This window comes from Suncus etruscus, chromosome 3 (assembly GCF_024139225.1).
Source record: "Suncus etruscus isolate mSunEtr1 chromosome 3, mSunEtr1.pri.cur, whole genome shotgun sequence".
Classification (NCBI taxonomy): Eukaryota; Metazoa; Chordata; class Mammalia; order Eulipotyphla; family Soricidae; genus Suncus; species Suncus etruscus.
The window spans coordinates 18,008,564-18,029,672 of NC_064850.1; the positions used below are offsets into that span (position 1 = coordinate 18,008,564).

General features: G+C 44.0%; 1 protein-coding gene and 1 non-coding gene across 2 annotated transcripts; one reads left to right on the plus strand and one right to left on the minus strand.

The window, feature by feature from the left end:
• Window positions 1-560: 560 nt before the first annotated feature.
• Window positions 561-20,227, minus strand: ENTPD5 (ectonucleoside triphosphate diphosphohydrolase 5 (inactive)). The gene is made up of 13 exons (XM_049770547.1): window positions 19,942-20,227; window positions 18,575-18,654; window positions 16,260-16,403; window positions 15,517-15,592; window positions 15,058-15,093; window positions 14,224-14,312; window positions 13,862-13,941; window positions 12,823-12,884; window positions 11,040-11,141; window positions 10,285-10,425; window positions 6,807-6,863; window positions 5,773-5,888; window positions 561-826 (listed from the first exon to the last, which is right to left on the minus strand). Exons 1-13 carry the CDS (start codon window positions 20,156-20,158, stop codon window positions 740-742), a joined length of 1,287 nt encoding a protein of 428 aa, XP_049626504.1. The 5' UTR covers window positions 20,159-20,227; the 3' UTR covers window positions 561-739.
• LOC126004735 (U6 spliceosomal RNA) lies at window positions 3,482-3,589 on the plus strand. Its single transcript, XR_007493996.1, has one exon. It is a non-coding gene; the product is annotated as a U6 spliceosomal RNA (small nuclear RNA).
• Window positions 20,228-21,109: the final 882 nt, after the last annotated feature.

Genomic DNA, 21,109 nt, shown 5'->3' on the forward strand with positions numbered 1-21,109 from the left:
AGAGCCACACTCTTCAGAAAACACCCCAGAGAGGGCAGCACCTCCCTTCCTAAGGCTGGATTTGATGGGTTAGGTGCTGCTCTCTAACCTGCCAACACCCACTGTCTACTGAGGTTGAAGTTAGGAGCGTAACTCAGATCACACCATTTCAGATGTGGTATTTTTCCCCCCTTGAATTACACATGAAAAGCAAAACCAGGTTACTTTCTCTTTTTTTGTTTTTTAAAGGGGTGGTGGGTAAAGACAAGGGTGAAACAGGAAAATATTGGGGGAAAAACAACACAGGGCTAGTGTCCCTCATAGCTACTGGGATGGCAATCAAGCTCAATTTAGCAGGACAGAAGATGATGCAAATGTTCAAAGGAATGAGGCACTCGGTCGAAATGAGATTTTCTTTGGCTCCCAGAGTCTGCCCCTGGGTTTTCCAAGGCTGATTCCAGAGCAATTTCTTCTGGCTCCCTGTGAGACAGGAATCTCAATTATTTAGACTCTGGTGCCAGCTGAACACACAGAGTGATGATGTAACAGTTCACATTAGATATATAAAGGTAATAAAACCTACATCTCTCAATTCAAGGGCAAGATCCACCAACAAAGCCCCTCCTCTGATGAAGTCAGCTGGGGTTCCAGTAGATGCAGTTCCCAGTTCGGCTAAAACACGGCGGGGTCTTCGTCCCTCCCCTTGCAAAGGCAGCAGCAAATGTGGCCTCTGAGGGACATGTCCTCTGAAGGTGTGTCCTCAGTGGGACTGGCCCAGAGACTGCAGCAGGTGAAAGGTAGCCCCCAGGGCCCAGCCTGTTTCTATATTGTTCACTTTCTTTGAGAGCTGTTGTGGAGGAAAAAGGTCAAATTTTCACTCAATTTTAAGATTAGCAAACAGGACACAGACAGAAATATATGCAAAGATAAGCCATGGCCAAACCAAGATTTGAACACTCCCTTCTCTGGAACCGTTTCTCTCTTACCTTATCCTACTGCACTTAGATCTACTCTTTTATTAGTTTGTTTTTTTATTTTTTGGAGGTCTACTCTGGTAGTGCTCAGGGGTTATTCCCGGCTCTACAATCCTGGCAGTGCTCTAGAAACCATGTGGAATTCCACGGATCAAACCTAGGTTGGCAGGATGCAAGCTAAATGCCCTACCTATTGTTCTAGCACTCTGGCTCCTAAGCCTACCTTTTTGATCCCTAATTTTTTGAGGGGAGGGGTCACAAATAGCAGTGCTCAGGAGTTACTCCTGACTCTATGCTCAGAAATCACTCCTAACAGGCTCAGGGGACCATATGGGATGCTGAGATTCGAATCACCATGCATGCAAGACAAACGCCCTACCTCCAAGCTATCTCTCTGGCCCCATGATCCCTAAATTTTTGACCCAGGACACACTTATGCTCAGGCCTTATAATAGAAGTTTCTAGACAGAAAGCTTTTTGTTTGTTTTGTTTTTTTGTTTTTTGGGCCGTGCTCAGGGGTTACTTCTGGCTCTATGCTCAGAAGTCGCTCCTGGCAGGCTCAGGGACCATATGGGATGCCAGGATTCGAACCACCGACCTTCTGCATGCAAGGCAAATGCTTTACCTCCATGCTATCTCTCCGGCCCCCAGAAAGCTTCTTTTACTAATCCTAAAAATAATATCCTGTATTCTTTTCCAAAATCACCTATTTATCAATGAAGTAATGTTAATGGACAGGACAGCACAGATAAGACCAAAAGTTGGGAAGAGATTCAGAGATAGGAAAGAAAATATTAAAATCTTTTTTTTTTTTTTTTTGGTTTTTGGGCCACACCCGGTAACGCTCAGGGGTTACTCCTGGCTATGCGCTCAGAAGTTGCTCCTGGCTTGGGGGACCATCTGGGACACCGGGGAATCGAACCGCGGTCCGTCCAAGGATAGCGCAGGCAAGGCAGGCACCTTACCTTTAGCGCCACCGCCCGGCCCCGAAAATATTAAAATCTTAATTTATATTTAAGCAACTGCTTCTTTTTTTTTTTTTTTGGGCCACACCCATTTGATGCTCAGGGGTTACTCCTGGCTAAGCGCTCAGAAATTGCCCCTGGCTTGGGGGGACCATATGGGACGCCGGGGAATCGAACCGCAGTCGCGGTCCTTCCTTGGCTAGCGCTTGCAAGGCACCACCTCACCGGCCCCAACTGCTTCTTCTTAAGCATGAATGACCAACAAAGGTATTGATGGCATTGTAGGTCATTATTGTTTTGTTTTATGAACCAGACCCGGCGATGCTCAGGGGTTACTCCTGGCCTCTGTGTCAGAAATCACTCCTGATAGGTTCGGGGTAACAACATGGGGTACCCGGGTTCGAACCCTGCTCGGCCAAGTGCAAGGCAAATGCACTACCCACTGTGCTATTACTTCAGCCCCTCTAGGTCAATTTGTGTCTCAATTTATATCTCAATTAGTACAATAACCTTAGATAAAAGTTTAGAACCAATTTCCTCATAACAAGGGGGTTAGATTAGTGCTCATCACATTTTTTTTCTCTATAATTTTGTATTTTTGGTTTTTGGGTCATACCCAGCAGCATTCGGGGGTTACTCCTGGCAGGCTCGGGGGACCTACGGGATGCCGGAATTCGAACCACCAACCTTCTGCATGCAAGGCAAACACCTTACCTCCATGCTATCTCTCAGGCCCTTTTTTTGTTTTCGTTTTTGTGTTTTTTTTGGTCTTTATAATTTTAATTTTTTAAAATATTTTGGTTTTTGGGCCACACCCAGTGATGCTCAGGGGTTTTCCTAGCTATGCGCTCATAAATCGCCCTGACTTGGGGACCATATTGGATGCCAGGAGATCAAACTGCTGTCCATCCTAGGTTAGCACGTGCAAGGCAAACACCCTACCAACTGCGCCACTGCTCTAGCCCCTATAATTTTAATTTGTTTCTTTATAATTTATAATAGACTTCTTCAGTGCTTCAAAGGAAAAAGGCCAAAAAAATGAAGGCACTTCAGGCTCCCAACCTCTATACCTCAACCAGATTGTTTACTGTCATCTTTTTTTTTCAACTTGATTGATTGATTGATTGATTAGTTGGTGGGCCACACCCAACAGTGCTCAGGGATTACTTCCGGTTCTGTACTCAGAAATCGCCCCTGGCAGACTGGGGGACCGTATGGGATGCTGGGAATTGAACCAGGTCTCTCCAGGGTCGGCTGCATGCAAGGCAAATGCCCTACAGCTGCCTTATCTCTCTGACCCCTGTCATCTGTTTCAATGGCATTCTGCATATCTGTTGAAGATGCCATTACCATCATATATAAAAATTTGTAAACCGAGGGGCTGAAGAGATAGCACAATGATAGGGTGTTTGCCTTGCAAGCGACGACCCAAGACCAGTGGTGATTGGAATCTGGGCAACCCATATGGTCCCCCATGCCTGCCAGTAGCGATTTCTGAGTAGAGAGCCAGGAGTAACCCCTGAGCACCACTAGGTGTGGCCCAAAAAACAAACAAAAAAAACAGTTCTCTCTTCAGCAGCACATATACTAAAATTGGAACAATACAGAGAAGATTAACATGGCCCCTGCACAAGGATGACAACACAAATTTGTAAAGCATTCCATATTAAAAAAAAAAATTGAAAAAAATTGAAAAAAAATTGAAAAAAAAAATAAAAAAAAATTGAAAACTGGTAGATTAATTTTTGCTTCTTATAACACACCTGTTTCGCTAATCTGATAAAATTTTACCAGTCTGCCAAAAACTTAGAATAAGAACACATAATTTATGGTCTTAAGTTTAATCTCAGACATGTGACATGCGAATCAAATTGGAAGAGCCCCTACCAAATGTCTTTCCTTTGCCCTGAGGACTGAGCTGGCAGACTAGGTATACTGTCTCCCCCAGAGTGCTTGATTATTTATTTACTGGGGGGAATCCTTCAAAGCAGTGCTGAGGATGCTCAGGAGACACTCTTGATGACCCTGAGCCAACCAGGCTGGCCAATTCAATGGTAGACCCAAGGATGCAAAGCTTCGTGGGTCCTGCCCTGTTGGGGATGGTCGGCTGCCAGCACACTTGGTAGTACTCAAGGGGCCATGTAGTACTAGTATTTGAACTCATCACCACTGAACTATCTCCCAGACCCTCTATGCTTTATTGTTTGTTTTGTTTTGTTATTGGGCCACTATAGCAGTGCTCAGAAATCGCTCCTAACAGGTTTGAGGGACCATATGGGATGCCAGGAATCAAACTGGGGTCTGTCCAGTATTGGTCATAGTGCTAAGTAAACGTCCTACTGCTGTGCTATATCGCTCCAGCCCTTCTCTACTCTTGATTGAAATTCTGCTGCCACTTAAATAATAAAAACTAAAAGGATGTCAATATGGAAATGGCAGAAGTAGTACTTTGATTTCTTGGTTATTACTGAGGCTTAAGTAGAAGAAAGTAATTAAGACTTGAGAATGATTTATCTTTTCTTGTTGTTCTTTTATCTTTTATCTTGTTCTTGGGACATAACCAGCTGTGCTTAGGAGTTACTCCTGACTCAGTGCTCAGGGATCACATCTGGCAGGCTTGGGAGACCATAAAGGGTGCTGTGGATTGAACCCAGGTTGGCTACATGCAGGCACCTGACCACTACAGGTAAGCACCCTGACCATTGTACTATCACTCTGTCCTCCAGAAGGACTTCTTTTATCTATAAAATATCCGCAATTTGTATAAAATTCCTGATCAAACACCAATACCAAAATCAAGGATTTACCAAGGGCGAGGCACTGAATATTGTATGCATTATCTCAATTCTCATAATAGCCTTACAAAATAGGTACTGTAAATATTTGTGTTTTGGGTGAGGAACCTTAAAATTTGATACGGGAAACAAATATCAAAGAATAGTAGGCTTATAGAACTGTAAATTCAGATCTGATGGCCAACTATGCTAAAATTCAGATCTGATAGCCAACCAGTTAAAAGCAAGCTTAAACTAGACTCTATTGGCAACTAATGTGTCTGTGTTAAGTATACAAATGACAATATCCTTTGTCCACCTCCTTTTTCGATGCCCCTCCCCACCAGCCTAGCCAGGATCACCACTTCCTCCCAAATGACAATATTCTAGGTAGATAAAATTTGGGGGTTTTCTTGTTTTGTTTTGGGGCCACATCTGGCAGCAACTCAAGGGTTATTCTGGCTCTGTGCTCAGAAATCACTCCTGACAGGCTCGGGGGACCATATGGGATGTTGGGGATTGAACTCGGGTCAGTTCCGGTTTGGCCATGTGCAAGGCAAACACTCTACCACTGTGCTATCACTCTGGTCTCCTGTAAATGCATTTTAATTCTAAATGTCTTGATACCAATGAGCTTGTGAAATCTGTATAATACAGAAATTAAGCAATACAAACTTCTGCAACTGGGACAACAGGAAGGGGAAATGGTGGAGTTGAGCAGCAGCTTGAGAGATAAAAACACAATTTACTTACTTGTATAATCTTGGTCAAAGCCCATATCATATTAAAATACCTCTAAATCCCACCTATGACAATTCTAATTACACACCTTTCTTTTTTCTGGTTTGTTTTTGTTTTGGGACTACACCTGGTGATGCTTAGGGGTTACTGCTGATTCTACACCCAGAAATCACTCCTGGCATGCTTGGGGGACCATATGGGATTCCAGGAACTGAACCCAGGTTGGCCACATGCAAGGCAAGTGCTTTAGCCCACTGTACTATCACTCCAGTTCACTGAACAAGCTATTAGCACTTTCTTTCCAACTCCCAAACGAGATAACAGTTCCATGGCTCTTACCTGTAGGACAGTGCTGTCTGTAAAGCCAAAGCCATCCTTCAACAAGGCGGTGATGTAACTGAGGTCCATGCACAAGAAGGGACTGCCTGAGCTGAAGTTCTCCAGGTTATCACACACTGAGAGGGTGACAGAGCAAAGAGTGGAATTCTACATAGCAATCAACTGGGTTGACTGTTGAAAGTCAATTGATTCTCAGTGTAGATTAGAAAAACCAAAATCTCCCAGATGCCTGGGAATATTAGAGGCTTGGCCTAAACTCTTACACTTATAGCTCTTATTACTGCATATTTCTGGTGCCACAGCATATGTAATCTAATGTACATGAATGCCAGTATATTTGCTAAATTTTTGGGGTGTGGGGGTCGGATGGGGTATTTGGGCCACACCCAGCAGTGCTCGGGGGTTCCTTCTGGCTCTGTACTCAGGGATCACTTCTAGTGGGTTCGGGGAACCATATGGGGTCCTGGAGATTCTCTAGTCAGCTGTATATAAGGCAAGCACTTTTGTGCTGTAGTATCGCTCCTGTCCCTCCTACAGTTTTCAATGCCACTTAAATGTCTTTGTTTTTGTGGATTTCTCAGGTATATGCTACTCTGAGCTCTGTCTTGGGGGTTGCTCCTAGTGTTGCTTAGACATCAAACCTGGGTTTCCCTTGTGTAAAGCAAGCACTCAGCTTGGCTGAGCCTCCATTCAATGTTTTTTTTTTTTTTTTGGTTTTTGGTTTTTGGGTCATACCCTGTGGTGCTCAGGGGTTACTCCTGGCTGTCTGCTCAGAGATAGCTCCTGGCAGGCACAGGGGACCATATGGGACACCGGGATTCGAACCAACCACCTTTGGTCCTGGATCGGCTGCTTGCAAGGCAAACGCCGCTGTGCTATCTCTCTGGGCCCGCATTCAATGTTTTTAATTCCTAGCAGACAGAAAGCCAGTCTTCTGAGAAGTTTCCTGTGACACTGTGACTCCAGGTAAGGGCACTGCAGTTGAGAGGTGCAGCCTCACAGGCTCAACTTCAAGGGATGCCACTAATACTCACCTTCCCTTGCTTTCCTTGCAAAGTCTTCGACTTTCAAAACTCCCCCCTTTTCGTAATCTGAAATTAAACAGAACAGAAACGAAGTCACTTTAGGGATATTCATAACAAAAAACTCAAAATAAAATTTTTAACAATAAATGTGATAACATTAAAAAATCCATACCATTCAATGCAATCTATATCATTCATCTATTTTTGTTTTGTTTTGTTTTTGGGTCATACTCAGCAGCGCTCAGGGGTTACTCCTGGCTTTATGCTCAGAAATCGCTCCTGGCAGGCTTGGGGGACTATAGGGGATGCCGAGATTCGAACCACCGACATTCTGCATGCAAAGCAAATGCCCTATCTCCATGCTATCTCTTGGCCCCACCATTCATCTAAATTTTTATATAATGTATATTTAATCACAATAAAAATATAGTTTCCATGGAGCCGGAGAGATAGCATGGAGGTAAGGCATTTGCCTTGCATGCAGAACGGTGGTTTGAATCCCGACATCCCAGATGGTCCCCTGAGCCTGCCAATTTCTGAGCCTAGTAGAGACAGGAGTAACTTATCCTGGCGGGATAAGTTGCTGGGAATCGAACCTAGGTATGTCCTGGGTTGGCTGCGTGCATGGCAAATGCTCTACCGCTGTGCTATTTCTCTGGCCCCAGGGCATACTCCTGACTGTATTCAGTGCTCAGAGGACCAGATGGGGTGAGAGGGATCAAACTGAGGTTGACTCCATACAAGGTAATTGTCTTACCCACTGTACTATTGCTTCAGTCTCTAAAAACATCAGTACATAAGAAAACACATCAGAAATAAGAAAATTAGGGGCCAGAGCAGTGGCACAAGCTGTAAGGCATCTGCCTTGCCCGCTCTAGCCTCGGACTGATGGCAGTTCGATCCCCTGGCATCCCATATGGTCCCCCAAGCCAGGAGCGATTGTTGAGCACAGAGCCAGGAGCAACCCCTGAGCATCACTGGGTGTGGCTCAAAAACCAAAACCAAAACCAAAAACAAAAAGAAATGAGGAAATTAGCACACAAGTACATTCAAATAGGTAAAAATAAAACATTACTAGTGTGACTTTAAAGAAATCAAAAAATGTGAGTTGGGCCCGGAGAGATAGCACAGTGGCGTATGCCTTGCAAGCAGCCGCCGATCCAGCACCAAAGGTGGTTGGTTCGAATCCCGGTGTCCCACATGGTCCCCCGTGCCTGCCAGGAGCTATTTCTGAGCAGACAGCCAGGAATAACCCCTGAGCATTGCTGGGTGTGGCCCAAAAACCAAAAAAAAAAAAAAAAAGAAATCAAAAGGGGACCAGAGTGATAGCACAGAGGTAGGACGTTTGCCTTGCATATGGCTTACCCGGGATGAATCTGGGTTCGATTCCAGGCATTCCATATGGTTCCCCAAGCCTACCAGGGACGATTTCTGAGTGCCGGGTGTGGCTCAAAAACCAAATATATATAATAATTCCACTGGGAATTATGAATATATATATTAGAAAGAAATAAACCACTGGGAATTATGAATATGCTCATTATTTTTCATTTCAGATGGAGGTTGATTCATGCATTGCAATGCTCAGGGCTTAGTTCTGCTCTGTGCTCAGACATCACTCCTGGTCTTGCTTGGAGGACTATATGCAAAATCAGGATGGGACCAAGATCAGCCACATACAAGTCAAGCATCTCCTATACTATCTCTCTGGCCTTAAGTTTATTATTTAATCTGGTGATAGTTTTGTGAATGTTACATATGTTAAAACTTAGTAAACTAGGGGCCAGGGCAATGGCACAACGGTAGGGCATTTGTCTTGCATGCGGCTGACCCAGGACAGACCACAGTTCGATTCCGCAGCATCCTATATGGTCGGTTCCCCAAGCTAGGAGCAATTTCTGAGCGCATAGCTAGGAGTAACCCCTGAGCTCCCCCCACCAAAAAAAAACAAATTAGTAAACTGGAGCCTGGGAGATAGCTCCAAGGGCTGTGTATTCTGAAGACCTGTTTTAATTCCCAGAACAACTTGGTCCTCTGTGCACCTCGAGAAGCAACCGCTGAGCATCATCAGGTATGACCCCCAAACAAAACAAAAGCTAACAAAAACAAAAATGTCAACAAAATGTACATTTTGTATGTATTTTTTGTCAATTATACCTCAATAATTTATAATTTTTTGTCAATTATACGTCAAAATTTTTATTTATTTATTTTTGGTTTTTGGGTCACACCTGGCAGCGCTCAGGGGTTACTCCTGACTCTACACTCAGAAATCACTCCTGGTAGGCTCGGGGGACCATATGGGATACTGGGATTTGAAGCACAGACCTTCTGCATGCAAGGCAAATGCCTTACCTCCATGCTATCTCTCCGGCCCTCAGTAATTTATTTTAAAAGAGTTAATTTATGCTAGAGGCCCTGAATTCAATCCCAAGCACTATACAGTAGAGTTCCCAGCACTTATAGCACCCAGAAGCACTGCTCACTAGGCCCAAGCACTGAACTGCCAGGTCCTTTCTTCTGAGCCAAATATTACTGGGAATGGCACCTAGGCCTGCAGGTTGTTCTCCACCTTTTTTTTTTGGGGGGGGGGCCACACCCGGCGGTGCTCAGGGGTTACTCCTAGCTATCTGCTCAGAAATAGCTCCTGGTAGGCACGGGGAACCATATGGGACGCCGGGATTTGAACCAACCACCTTAGCTCCTGGATTGGCTGCTTGCAAGGCAAATGCCGCTGTGCTATCTCTCCAGCCCCTGTTATGCACCTTTAAAATCACTTTACCTTTTCATTTCATATTTTTTGAATTAATTATTAGCACGACTACCCTTTTACTTGCTACCCTTTTACTTACTACCTTTTTACATATTACCCTTAATTAAGTCAACCCTACTCCTCAGGTGATTTATGTTAAACTGTGGCCAATAAAAGTGGCAGGGAATGCAACAGAAAAAGAAGGTTAGGGGCCAGAGCGGTGGTGCAAGCAGTAAAGCGTGTCTTGCATGCACTAGCCTAGGCCAGACCATGGTTCAATCCCCCGGCATCCCATATTGTCTTCCAAGCCACGAGCAACTTCTGAACTTATAGCCAGGAGTAACCCCTGAGTGTCATCGGGTGTGGCCCAAAAAGAAAAAAAAAAAAGAAAAAGAAAAGAAAAAGAAGGTTGGCTGGCTCAGTAAGATCCAAGCAGCAACTCGACGAACCCTGGCTGAAATGAACCTTTTACCATGACTCTGTCTGATTTCTTGTGCAAAACTCCAAGCTAAGAACCCCACAGCTGGGTAGATAATCCTTTCCAATAGACAAGCAAGAGGGATCATATTTCTATTTCCCAAGGATTCTAAATCAATATTCCCACATCCATTTGGGTGAGGATTATCACCCAAAAAACCATGTCTGAAGAACAACAGATCGTCACCTGCTAAGCAGCAGCTTCTCTCTGGGCTTTCCCCAGTTTCTTTCCTAGCCTTATACCTGGCGAAAACTCACCGATCAGGTTGGTTTCAGCGGCTCGATCATAATAGTATGAGAAGGCATAGAAGGAGCTTCTTCGGATCTCATCTGGCTGATGAAGTTTTCCACGGACCACCCTCAGCACTTCAGCATAACAGGGTTCAAAGCCCATCTCCCCTGCCAGGGCAAAGGGATACCGGGGACCAGGTGAGAAAGCAGGGGAAGGGACCTCCTTCGTAGATAAGCTGCTAGAACTAATGAGAGGAGCAGGAGGATCAAGTAAAGCAGAAGCTGAGGCTGAGAACAAAGGTCTGACAAAAGCTGGACAAACTATCGCTGCCTCCTCACTCTGAAGAAATGCACCCACGTCCCTCACTGGTGCTGAATAAGATTGAGCTGCTTGCAGCCATTAAGTTCCATAGAATGTAGGAGAGGAATCTAGAAGATTATTTCATTGAAATAATCAAGTTTTCTTTTTCTTTGATCTTAAGGTCCCAATTTTAGGTAACTTAAGCAGCTAAAAATGAACTTGAATCTGAATCAGTTTCACTCTGCCGAATGGCTCTACCCCAATGGGCCATAGGAGCAGCAGGACACAGAGTGATGCCTATCATATTGACAGTTACTTCACAACATCCCCTGAAGGGAGACCAAGGTCAATTTTGGAATGAGTCTTTGCCACCTGACAAGCTTCTCATGAGCTCTAGGAAAAAGTCCCCCGTAAATAACTTCCAGAGTCTTATTGGGAAATTAACAACATCAACCCATGAGGGTAAGGAAGTAGCACTTGCCTTCTTGATTGCCACCATACTGGTATTTCACACCCCCAAAGACCCACTCTGCTTCCAACCATCTTGGCAAACATGCACTTCGGAAGGTGTGTCCATCAATCCCTGAAAGAAATCAGACCCAAAGTGAGAAGCAAAGGTGTGAGACAGGAGGAAGAAAAACAAGAAGCGGGGGCCGGGCGGTGGCGCAAGAGGTAAGGTGCCTGCCTTGCCTGCGCTAGCCTTGGACGGACCACAGTTCGATCCCCCGGTGTCCCATATGGTCCCCCAAGCCAGGAGCAACTTCTGAGTGCATAGCCAGGAGTAACCCCTGAGCATTACCGGGTGTGGCCCAAAAACCAAAAAAAAAAAAAAAAAAAAAAAAAAAAAAACCAAGAAAAACAAGAAGCCAGTGAAGTTGAAAGAAATCACCCAGGCCAATGGGTCTTAAAATAATAAAATTTGTTACATGACTACATCTTATGAAAAGAATTCTTTTGTGGGGAAGGAGGTGGGGAAAGAATTCTTTTGTTTTTTGTTTGTTTTGAGGCCACACCATGTGGTGCTCAGGAGACTCTGTGGTTCTAGAGATTAAACGAGCCCTTTGAGCCATCTTCTTGGCTTCTGAGAGGAATTGTATGTGACTTGCCCACAGTTGATGTATCCCCTGAAACTAACAGAAAAATTTTTATGCTGATGGTGGAAGGATCCATGGCTTCCATCACATTTCAGACTAATTCAGACACTACAAGAGTAGTTCCCCCTTTCTTAAAACAGAAAAATATGATTCTGCTTTCCTCAATGGCTCTTGTGAAGCTTAAATGAAATACCTTTATAGATGCCTGTAAATGGGAATACTACATATTCATCTTCACAAGTCAGGCAGAATATCGAGTATATTCAATGCCAAATCTCAGTTAAGATCATGACAGACTGAAGAAGTTAGTCCTCTTGCCAAAAATTATAAACTGGGGCTAAATCCAGTTCTACCTGACCCCAAAAGCTGAGCCCTGACTCCTTCACTCATGAAAAGGTGAGTCTCTGGGGCCGGAGAGATAACACGGAGGTGAGGCGTTTGCCTTTCACGCAGAAGGTCATTGGTTCGAATCCTGGCATCTCATATGGTCCCCCGAGCCTGCCAGGAGTGATTTCTGAGCATGGAGCCAGGAGTAACCCCTGCGCACTGCCGGGTGTGGACCCCCCCCAAAAAAAAAAAAGAAAAGGTGAGTCTCTCTACTATGCAGGGCTGCTTTCTTTTTTTTTTTTTTTTTTTTTTTTTTTTTTTTTTTTTTGGGCCACACCCGGTGACGCTCAGGGGTTACTCCTGGCTATGCGCTCAGAAGTCACTCCTGGCTTGGGGGACCATATGGGACGCCGGGGGATTGAACCGCGGTCCGTCCGAGGCTAGCGCAGGCAAGGCAGGCACCTTACCTTTAGCGCCACCGCCCGGCCCCTGCAGGGCTGCTCTCACCCCTCCCAGAAAAAGCCAAAGGAAGCTCCTGTAAAACTTATTGAGTCATGAATTTCTGCACACACTTCAGCCTGCTGCCACATACTCTTCCCAATATATGTATAGATTTATATAAACTCTATTCTGGAAAAGGCTTATAATATATATACCTAAATATATGAACTCCTAAAATAAAAGGAATTTTTGGTTATTACATTCAGTATACAGCACGCTTCCTAATTCAGATCAATCCTATCCTCCACAGAATCACTGCCCAGTTCTGGGAAAAAGCAATCTGACTGTTGGTATCATTTTCACCACACACACACATCCCCAAGCACAAGTACCCAGACAAACCTTCTGTTTCCAGGGCGCCCATGGTTGCTAGTCTTGCAGCTTTCAATCCAAATCCCAAGTAACTGTAAAATACAGGACTGATTTATTTCATGCTGCTCCTGGAGTTCTCCTAAAGCTAATTCTTTTCAGAGTAACAAACTTATTCTCGGGGCTGGAGAGATAGCATGGAGAGAAGGCATTTGCCTTTCATGCTGAAGGGTAGTGGTTCAGATCCCGGCATCCCATCTGGTCCCCTGTGCCTGCCAGGGGCAATTTCTGAGCATAGAGCCAGGAGTAATCCCTAAGTGCTGCCGGGTATGAACCAAAAACCAAAAACCAAAAACAAAAAAAAAACAAAACAAAAAACTCAAGCTCTGTCTCCTTCTGGAGGGAAGAAAACCTTGATCTCTGCCCTATTGGTCTCATTCAGTAATTCCCACTGTTTAGATCAAGGCCACAGAGTAAGAACTTTTCAGAGCTATGATTTAAAGACCAAAGACTGTGAGCACCTGGGAATCAGCCCCAGAAAAGCTGAGTATCTTAGCTCCCTGCCCTGCACTAGGATCTAACAAATGCCAGGCTGGATTTTAAACAACTGAAGACCAGTTCAAAGGCTGTCTTCTCTAGGAAGAAGTCCCTTCCATATTTTCTTCAGGGAGAATTTAATTCCTTAAATGATAACCTTGTGAAGCAAAGAATGAAGAGGCAGCAGCAATAGGACAGCATGTAGGGCTTTTGCCTCACACACTTCTCACCAGGTTTGATTCCTGGTATCCCATTTAGAGCTCCCCAAGCCCACCACGAGTGATCCTGAGCACAGAGCCAGGAATAAGCCCTTAGCATAGCCAAGTGTGGCCAAAACCAAAACAACAAAACAAAAATGGAGAAAATTCCTTGGTTCCTTGGGTTTTGATAAGTGGCTAATGTTTCAGTAATAGGCCTTTGGGGGTTGGCATAGACTGTAAGGTTGGTCAGACGCAATAAGTGAAGTTTCCAATTATTTTGAAATATCATACCACATGGAAGATTACTCCTCCCTCCTCCCTGTCCCTCTCCTCACCTATGAGTGTAGAGTTTATAAGTGCTGTTAAACATCTCGAAGGAAGTGAGGTAGTCCCGTGGGGTTTGAACCAGGGTTTTCTGCAAATCAGAAAAAAACAAAAATACAAGATAGGATCTTAATCACCTAATGATGTGATCCACACCATCTCCCCCTCTTTCCCCCAAAATCAAAGATGATGGAGATCAATTGCTATTCTCACAGAGGGATTCTACTCAATGAGTGGACAAGGCAAGTCCGGTCAATAATGAACTGACTTAAGTAGCAGATCTGCTGCTATCTGAATACAGAAGACTGCTGCCTTGTGCACCATTATGGGTCAGCCAATGACTGCAAACCAGCACTTTCTGTACATGACTCACCTCTAACTGAGGAAGGAACGTGATCTGTGTGGAAGCGCCCCCCAGATCGAGAGTGCCCACAGTTTCATGGCCGTGACCGTGCAGTTGACCTGTGAATGAGAGTCAGCTCTGAACATCTGCTTCTTGGGTAGCTCAACCCGTTTGCTCCTAAGTTTCTCTTCTGTTCTTGTTTAACTCAAAGGGAAGCCTGCTACAGCTAAAGCACTGAAGGCAAGTTATAACCTCTAAAACTTCCCATTTGTCTTTCCCCCTTTTTTTTTTCTTTCTTTTGTTCTTGTTTATGAGCCATACCCAGTGGTGCTCAGGGCTTACTCCTGGCTATCTGCTCAGAAATAGCTCCTGGCAGGCACGGGGGACCATATGGGACACCGGGATTCGAACCAACCACCTTTGGTACTGGATCGGCTGCTTGCAAGACAAACGCCGCTGTGCTATCTCTCTGGGCCCTCCCTTTCATTTTTAATTTTTGGGGGGGAACAGGAAGGGGCCACACCCAGTGATCCTCAGGGGTCAGTTCTGGTGGTGCTCTGGAGATTATACTGCAATGCTAGGGATCAAACCAGGGTAAGTCACAGGTAACCAAACACAATAACCCCTATTCTATGGCTCCAGACTCCTTTTCCATTTTTAACAAGTAACAGTATGGAGAAAACCATATTATATTTTCTGATCCTATATGAGCAGTACTGGGTACAGTGGGTTGGAAGGGACCAAACCCAGCAGATATGATGAGTTAAAGGGGCCTTAACTCAGACAGGTGCTCTACCACTTGATCCATATTCCTAGTCCCAAACCAGTAATTGAGGTCTTAAGATAAACTTGAGAAAATTTAACCTGTAAGAAAATTCACAGTAATCCAAGCCAGGATGCCTGAAACAGAAAGAAAGACAAGAATGACCTTCTAGAGCATACTCTGGCCTTCCCTGGCCACATTTTGTCTTTTCTAAATCCATAAATACTTTCCTTCCCCATCCTTCCCTTTACCTTGATCCCATTCTCCCTTACCCATTTTCTTTTTCTTTAGAGTCTTAGCTGTGTTCCCATATTCTATTTCTTTTTCTTTTTTGAGGGAAGCCACCTATAGTGGTGTTCAGGGATTACTCTAGGCTCAGTGCTCAGAGTTCATTCCATGCAGTGCTCAGATCATGTGGTGCAATGGGTTGAATCTGAGACTTCTGTATAGAAATCATGCACTCCAGCCCTTCAAGCTATCTCACACCAGCTTTCTCTTTAATCACATCTTTAATTTACCCCAACCCGTCCCTCTAATACATATATCAACATCTCTCCCACCTTCATTGGATCCATCCATGATGCTAACACTGTCATCTGGTACCAAGAAAGGTGACTTCTTGAAGATTTCTTTTACCTAGAAAAAAAGAAAAACTCTGGATTTCCATGGTTATAAAAATATATTGTGGCAGGGCCGGAGAGATAGCATGGAGGTAAAGCATTTGCCTTGCATGCAAAAGGACAGTGGTTCGAATCCAGGCATCCCATATGGTCCCCTGAGCCTGCCGGAGGTGATTTCTGAACATAGAGCCAGGAGTAACCCCTGAGCGCTGCCAGGTGTGACCCAAAAATACAAACAAACAAAAAAAGACCTTGAACAGACTCATATCCAATTTCTAGATGTCTGGACCCAAGAAAAGAAATATATTTGATCTTGCCAGCTCAAATAGGGTATGCTAGTGTTTATATATATATATATATATATATATATACATATACATATGTATATATGTACATACATATGTAAATATATATAAATAAATTATACTAGGAGATACAATCAGGCTGGAGGGCCTTTTTCTATTCCATTTCTCAGATGAGTAGACAAAACTCAAAAGTAAAAGTTCTGGATGGCTCCTGTAGCAATAGAAAAGCTACTGCTTTCCCATCAAATTCTGTAGACACACGCACACAACACAAACACACACACACACACACACACACACGCACGCACGCACGCACTCATACACACTCACAATTGATATAGGGAAAAGAACAAGCCAACACAAAGATTTGAAAATTACCTCAAAGAGAAGAGCTTCGGCTTTCTGTTCTGGTAGTAAGCGGAGTCCCGCTGTTGCTTTTAGGACCACTGGGGTCTTTTTCCAGTGACTCTGGGGGATTGACTCTTTGGCCACCTCCAAGAGTCCTTCAACAGTCTCAGCACCCTTCGAGAGAAAAACCACCCATGCAAGAATCAGTCATTTTAGTGGCATTGGTCTAGTCCAGGGGTCTCAAATTCAATTTACCTGGGGGCCGCAGGAGGCAAAGTCGGGGTGATCCTTGAGTGCAAAGTCAGTAGTAAGCCTTGAACATTGGGGGTTGTGACCCAAACAACTAAAACAAAACAAAACAAAAAAAGATTCCTCTAGCAGGGGCCCTCAAACTTTTTAAACAGGAGGCCAGTTCACTGTCCTACAGACTGTTGGAGGGCCAGATTATAGTAAAAACAAAAATTATGAACAAATTTCTATGCACACTGCATATATCTTATTTAGAAGTGAAGAAACAAAATGGGAATAAATACAATATGTGGTCCGCGGGCCATAGTTTAAAGACCCCTGCGTCTAGGCTCTAGGGCAAGGCCACAAAATGTTGTACGGAGGGCCGCAAACAGCCTGAGGGCCTCGAGTTTGAGACCCCTGTCCATTAACATGTTCCTGGAATTTGAGAGCAATACAAATGAGAGGCAGAGTCTAGAGGGCTCCAACCTTCTTTGTTGTGGGAAGGCTACACACACCATGCTAGGGAGCTCAGGTTGTTCTCGGTGGTGCCAATGTTTTAGGTTTGGGACCCACCTGGCAATGTTCAGGGGTTACTCCTGGCTCTACACTCAGGAATCACTTCTGGAAGGGCTCAAGGGACCATATGGGATGCCGGACACAAACCTAGGTTACCTATATGCAAGGCAAGTGTGCAATGCACTGTACTATTGCTCCAGCTCCTATAACCATTGGCTTTATTTTTAATTTTTTGTTTGTTTTTTAGGCCACACCAGTGACGCTCAGGGCTATTTGCTCAGTAATCGCTCCTGGTTTGGGGGACTATATGGGATGCCGGGGGATCTAACCACAGTCCGTCCTAGGTTAGCCGCATGAAAGGCAAATGCCCTACCACTTGTGCTCTGGCCCTCATCAGGTCATTCTTAATATCATGTTTCCCTTCAGTTAATGATTATGCTTATGACACTGAACTTTACATCTAAGCCAAAGTTCAACATTCTACTTCATTCTATTTTATCTCAGTGTTTCCTCTGGCAATAGTCTATGTGGTGGGTATTCAAGTATAAAATATAGTCATGATCAGGGGCTGGAGAAATAATACAGCAGATAGAGAGCTTATCTTATACTCAGTCCACATATGTTTGATCCCCAGTACCCCATATAATTCCCTGAGAACTCCAGGAGTGATTCCTGAGTGCAGAGCTAGGAGTAACCCCTGGGCACCATTGGGTGCAGCCAGAAAACAAACAAACAATAAAAGAAATACAGTCATGATAAAACTCTATAGACAGGGGCTGGAGCGATAGCACAGAGGGTAGGGTGTTTGTCTTGCACGCAGCCAAGCTGGTTTGATTCCTGGCATCCCATATGGTTTTCCAAGCCTGCCAGAAGTGATTTCTGAGCGCAAAACCAGGAGTTGCTGGGTGTCTCACAAAAACCAAAACCGAAACCAAAACGAAACCTCTATAGTCATACTTTATAATAAATGTTGTTAGCATGGATTCTTACATACTTTCTGTAGTAGAGCACAGTTTTATCCTGATTAAGGGAACTCTCAAATAGAGTTCATTTGGACTACATTTCTTTAATTATATACTTATATCTCATATCCTAAATAAATATGTTTATCTTCTGCATGTATATTAATGAAGTTGATGGCATTCATTTAAAATCATAAATAGTAAGTGCCTAAGAGCAATCTCTTTAAAAATGGTGCACATCTGCGAAGCCATAGTCCATTTTTTTTTTCTTTTTTTCTGGGCCACACCCCGTGACACTCAGGGGTTACTCCGACTATGCACTCAGAAATCTCTTCTGGCTTGAGGGACCATATGGGGCACCAGGGGATCAAATCTTGGTTCGTCCTAGGCTAGCATGTGCAAGGCAGACGGCCTACTGCTTGCACCACCACTCCGGCCCCAACACACAATCCATTTTCTCTTGTACTGTATATGACCCCAGCAAGGCTAGATGTACAATTACTGTTATTCAGATTGGCTGAGGATAGAAAACTGATCTCACATCTGATCTCAATACCAACAGAGAACAGTAGGAACTATTGAGCAGCATGATCAAGTTGCATCCATGGTCTAAATAATTATCTGAAAGAAACTCACCTGCTTGGGTTGCTCTACAAAAGCAGAAAGTCCTGGCTTCACATAATCAAAAATTTCTCCTTCCAGAACTGGAAGCTGTCCTATGTTGCAAGGAGTAAAACAGATGAGAAATGACTTGAATAGCATGTGAAACTTCTTTTGATGCTGGAATCTGTATCTTATGATCTGCTAGATTCCTCTGCTATTTCCTGACTACTCCAACGAATTTCATTCGTAAAACTGAATGGCTTGGATGACTTGCAAGAGTACTACTGGGTACTCTCTTTGGGAGACAGATGATGATAGGCCATCCTTCGGGGTCCTTTCAGCCATTTCTCTGCTTACTCCTACTCTTTTCTCAGACTTTAAAATGTAAACTGAGAAGGAACACTGAAAAGTCACACAAAATTTATCTTCAGAGTCCCTTTATCCCATTCTCCAAGATAGTTCTCCCAATGTAAAATTGATATTGTTTTTGTTTTGGGGGCCATGTCTGGTGATGCTCAAGGGTTACTCCTGGCTCTGCACTCAAGGATCACTCCTGGTGGACTTGGAGGACTATATAGGGAGCTAGGGACTGAACCAAATCAGCTACAAGGTAAATGCCCTACCTGCTTTACTATCTCTCTGGGTTCTATAATCAATATTCTGTATCTTGGAGAATTAACCATGTTTAGAAAAGAGTAAAATTGGGGCCGGAGAGATAGCATAGAGGTAAGGCATTTGCCTTTCATGCAGAAGGTCATCGGTTTGAATCCCAGCATCCTATATTTCCCTTCACCCCCCCCCCCCCCCGTGCCTGCCAGGAGCAATGTCTGAGCATGAAGCCAGGAGTAACCCCTGAGCACTGCCGGGTGTGACCCAAAAACCACCAAAAAAAAAAAAAAAGAGTAAAATCAAATTATAGTCATACTTCTTCTTCTTCTTTTTTTTTTTTTTTTTTTTTTTTTTGGTTTTTGGGTCACACCCAGCAGTGTTCAGGGGTAACTCCTGGCTCTACGCTCAGAAATCGCTCCTGGAGGGCTCAGAAGACCATATGGGATGCCTGGATTCAAATCACCATCCTTCTGCAAGCAGGACAAATGCCCTGCCTCCATGCTATCTCTCTGGCCCCTATACTTTATTTTTTAACACCTCTTCCCCATTTAACTATCCTTCTTGAAAACACAGATTTCAGACTTACAGATAACCAAAGTCTCTGTTATTATCACAATTATCACACCTAAGTCATATATGTTTAATTAGAAGCCGAAGAATTCTCTGAAGAAAGAACTGTGGTAACTATATGATTCTCTAAATCACATCACACATTCTCAGTACATCTGTTTCCGAAAAGAGAGGCGAAAGCATAGATTATAGATTCTGGTGAGGGGCGTAGTGGTACTCACCTGGCATTCTCTGCTCAAAGGTGTAAACGTGAATTCGCGTGCCAGTGCTGCCTGCATCAAACATAATTCCATATAAGGTGCTATCACTGACATTGATGGGGCACATGGAAGACAGAAAGACACCCTCAAACCATGTCTGCTGGTCTCTGTGGAAGACAGTGGTGCAAACACAGGATGCCACCAGCATGCAAAAGACTGCCCCCCAGGAAGTGGCCATTCTCTTCCTAAGATGTGGTGAGTAAAGGCTTTGGTTGCAGAAGCAATGCTGTTCATACACCTGCAGTGACTTATATGACAAAAACACACACAATGAGACAAGCTAGCCTTTTGTTTAGACCTGTAAAAGAAGAAAAATCCATTACAGCAATCCCACCCCTTTTCCCATGGTATTTCCTTCTCTATTTCTAATAACCAGTATAACAAGCTAGACCAAGGTAACCGAGGTTCTTAGCACCTTTTCTGAAGGGTATCTGGTTGCAAAGGATTTTAAATCTGCTTTCCCGTGCACTGCTTTTAATTGCCGGGCAGATCTCATATAGTAAAAGGCTCTCTGCACCACCCAATTCCTAGGGTCAATTCTACCTTTTTTCTTTCCAATTCAACAATTTGTTCTTAAATCATACACTGATACTTTCACCCTCTTTCTATCTCTCCTCTTAGATCATTAAGAGGATTTGATTTCTAAATTAAAGGTCCAGGGGTCTAGTGATGGCTCAGAACCTGCCTTTTAGGCATAAAGCCAAGAGTTCCATCCAGAGCACAACCCCTCATGCCAAAAGAGATCCAAGTAAGCACTACTATTAGGATATTTGGCATCACTAGTGTATGGCTGCCAGCAAGCATCACAATAAAGTGTGGAACACGACAATCAAGTATTTGATACCTTTTCCTACTATCTCATGAGTTCTTTAACTGAAGTGTGTGACTCCACAAAACAACAACAAAAGGAATACAGAAAAATTTTAAGTGATATTTGTTTGTTTGTGGGCCACACCTACTGGTGTTCAGGGCTTACTTCTGGCTCTGTACTCAGGAATCAATTGTGGTGGACTGGGGGGGGGGGGTCCCATATAGGATACTGGGGATCAAACTTCAGTAAGACTAGTGCAAGGCAAGCACTTTACCCACTATACTATCATTCCTGACCTTTATCTTTCCTTTTATGTTT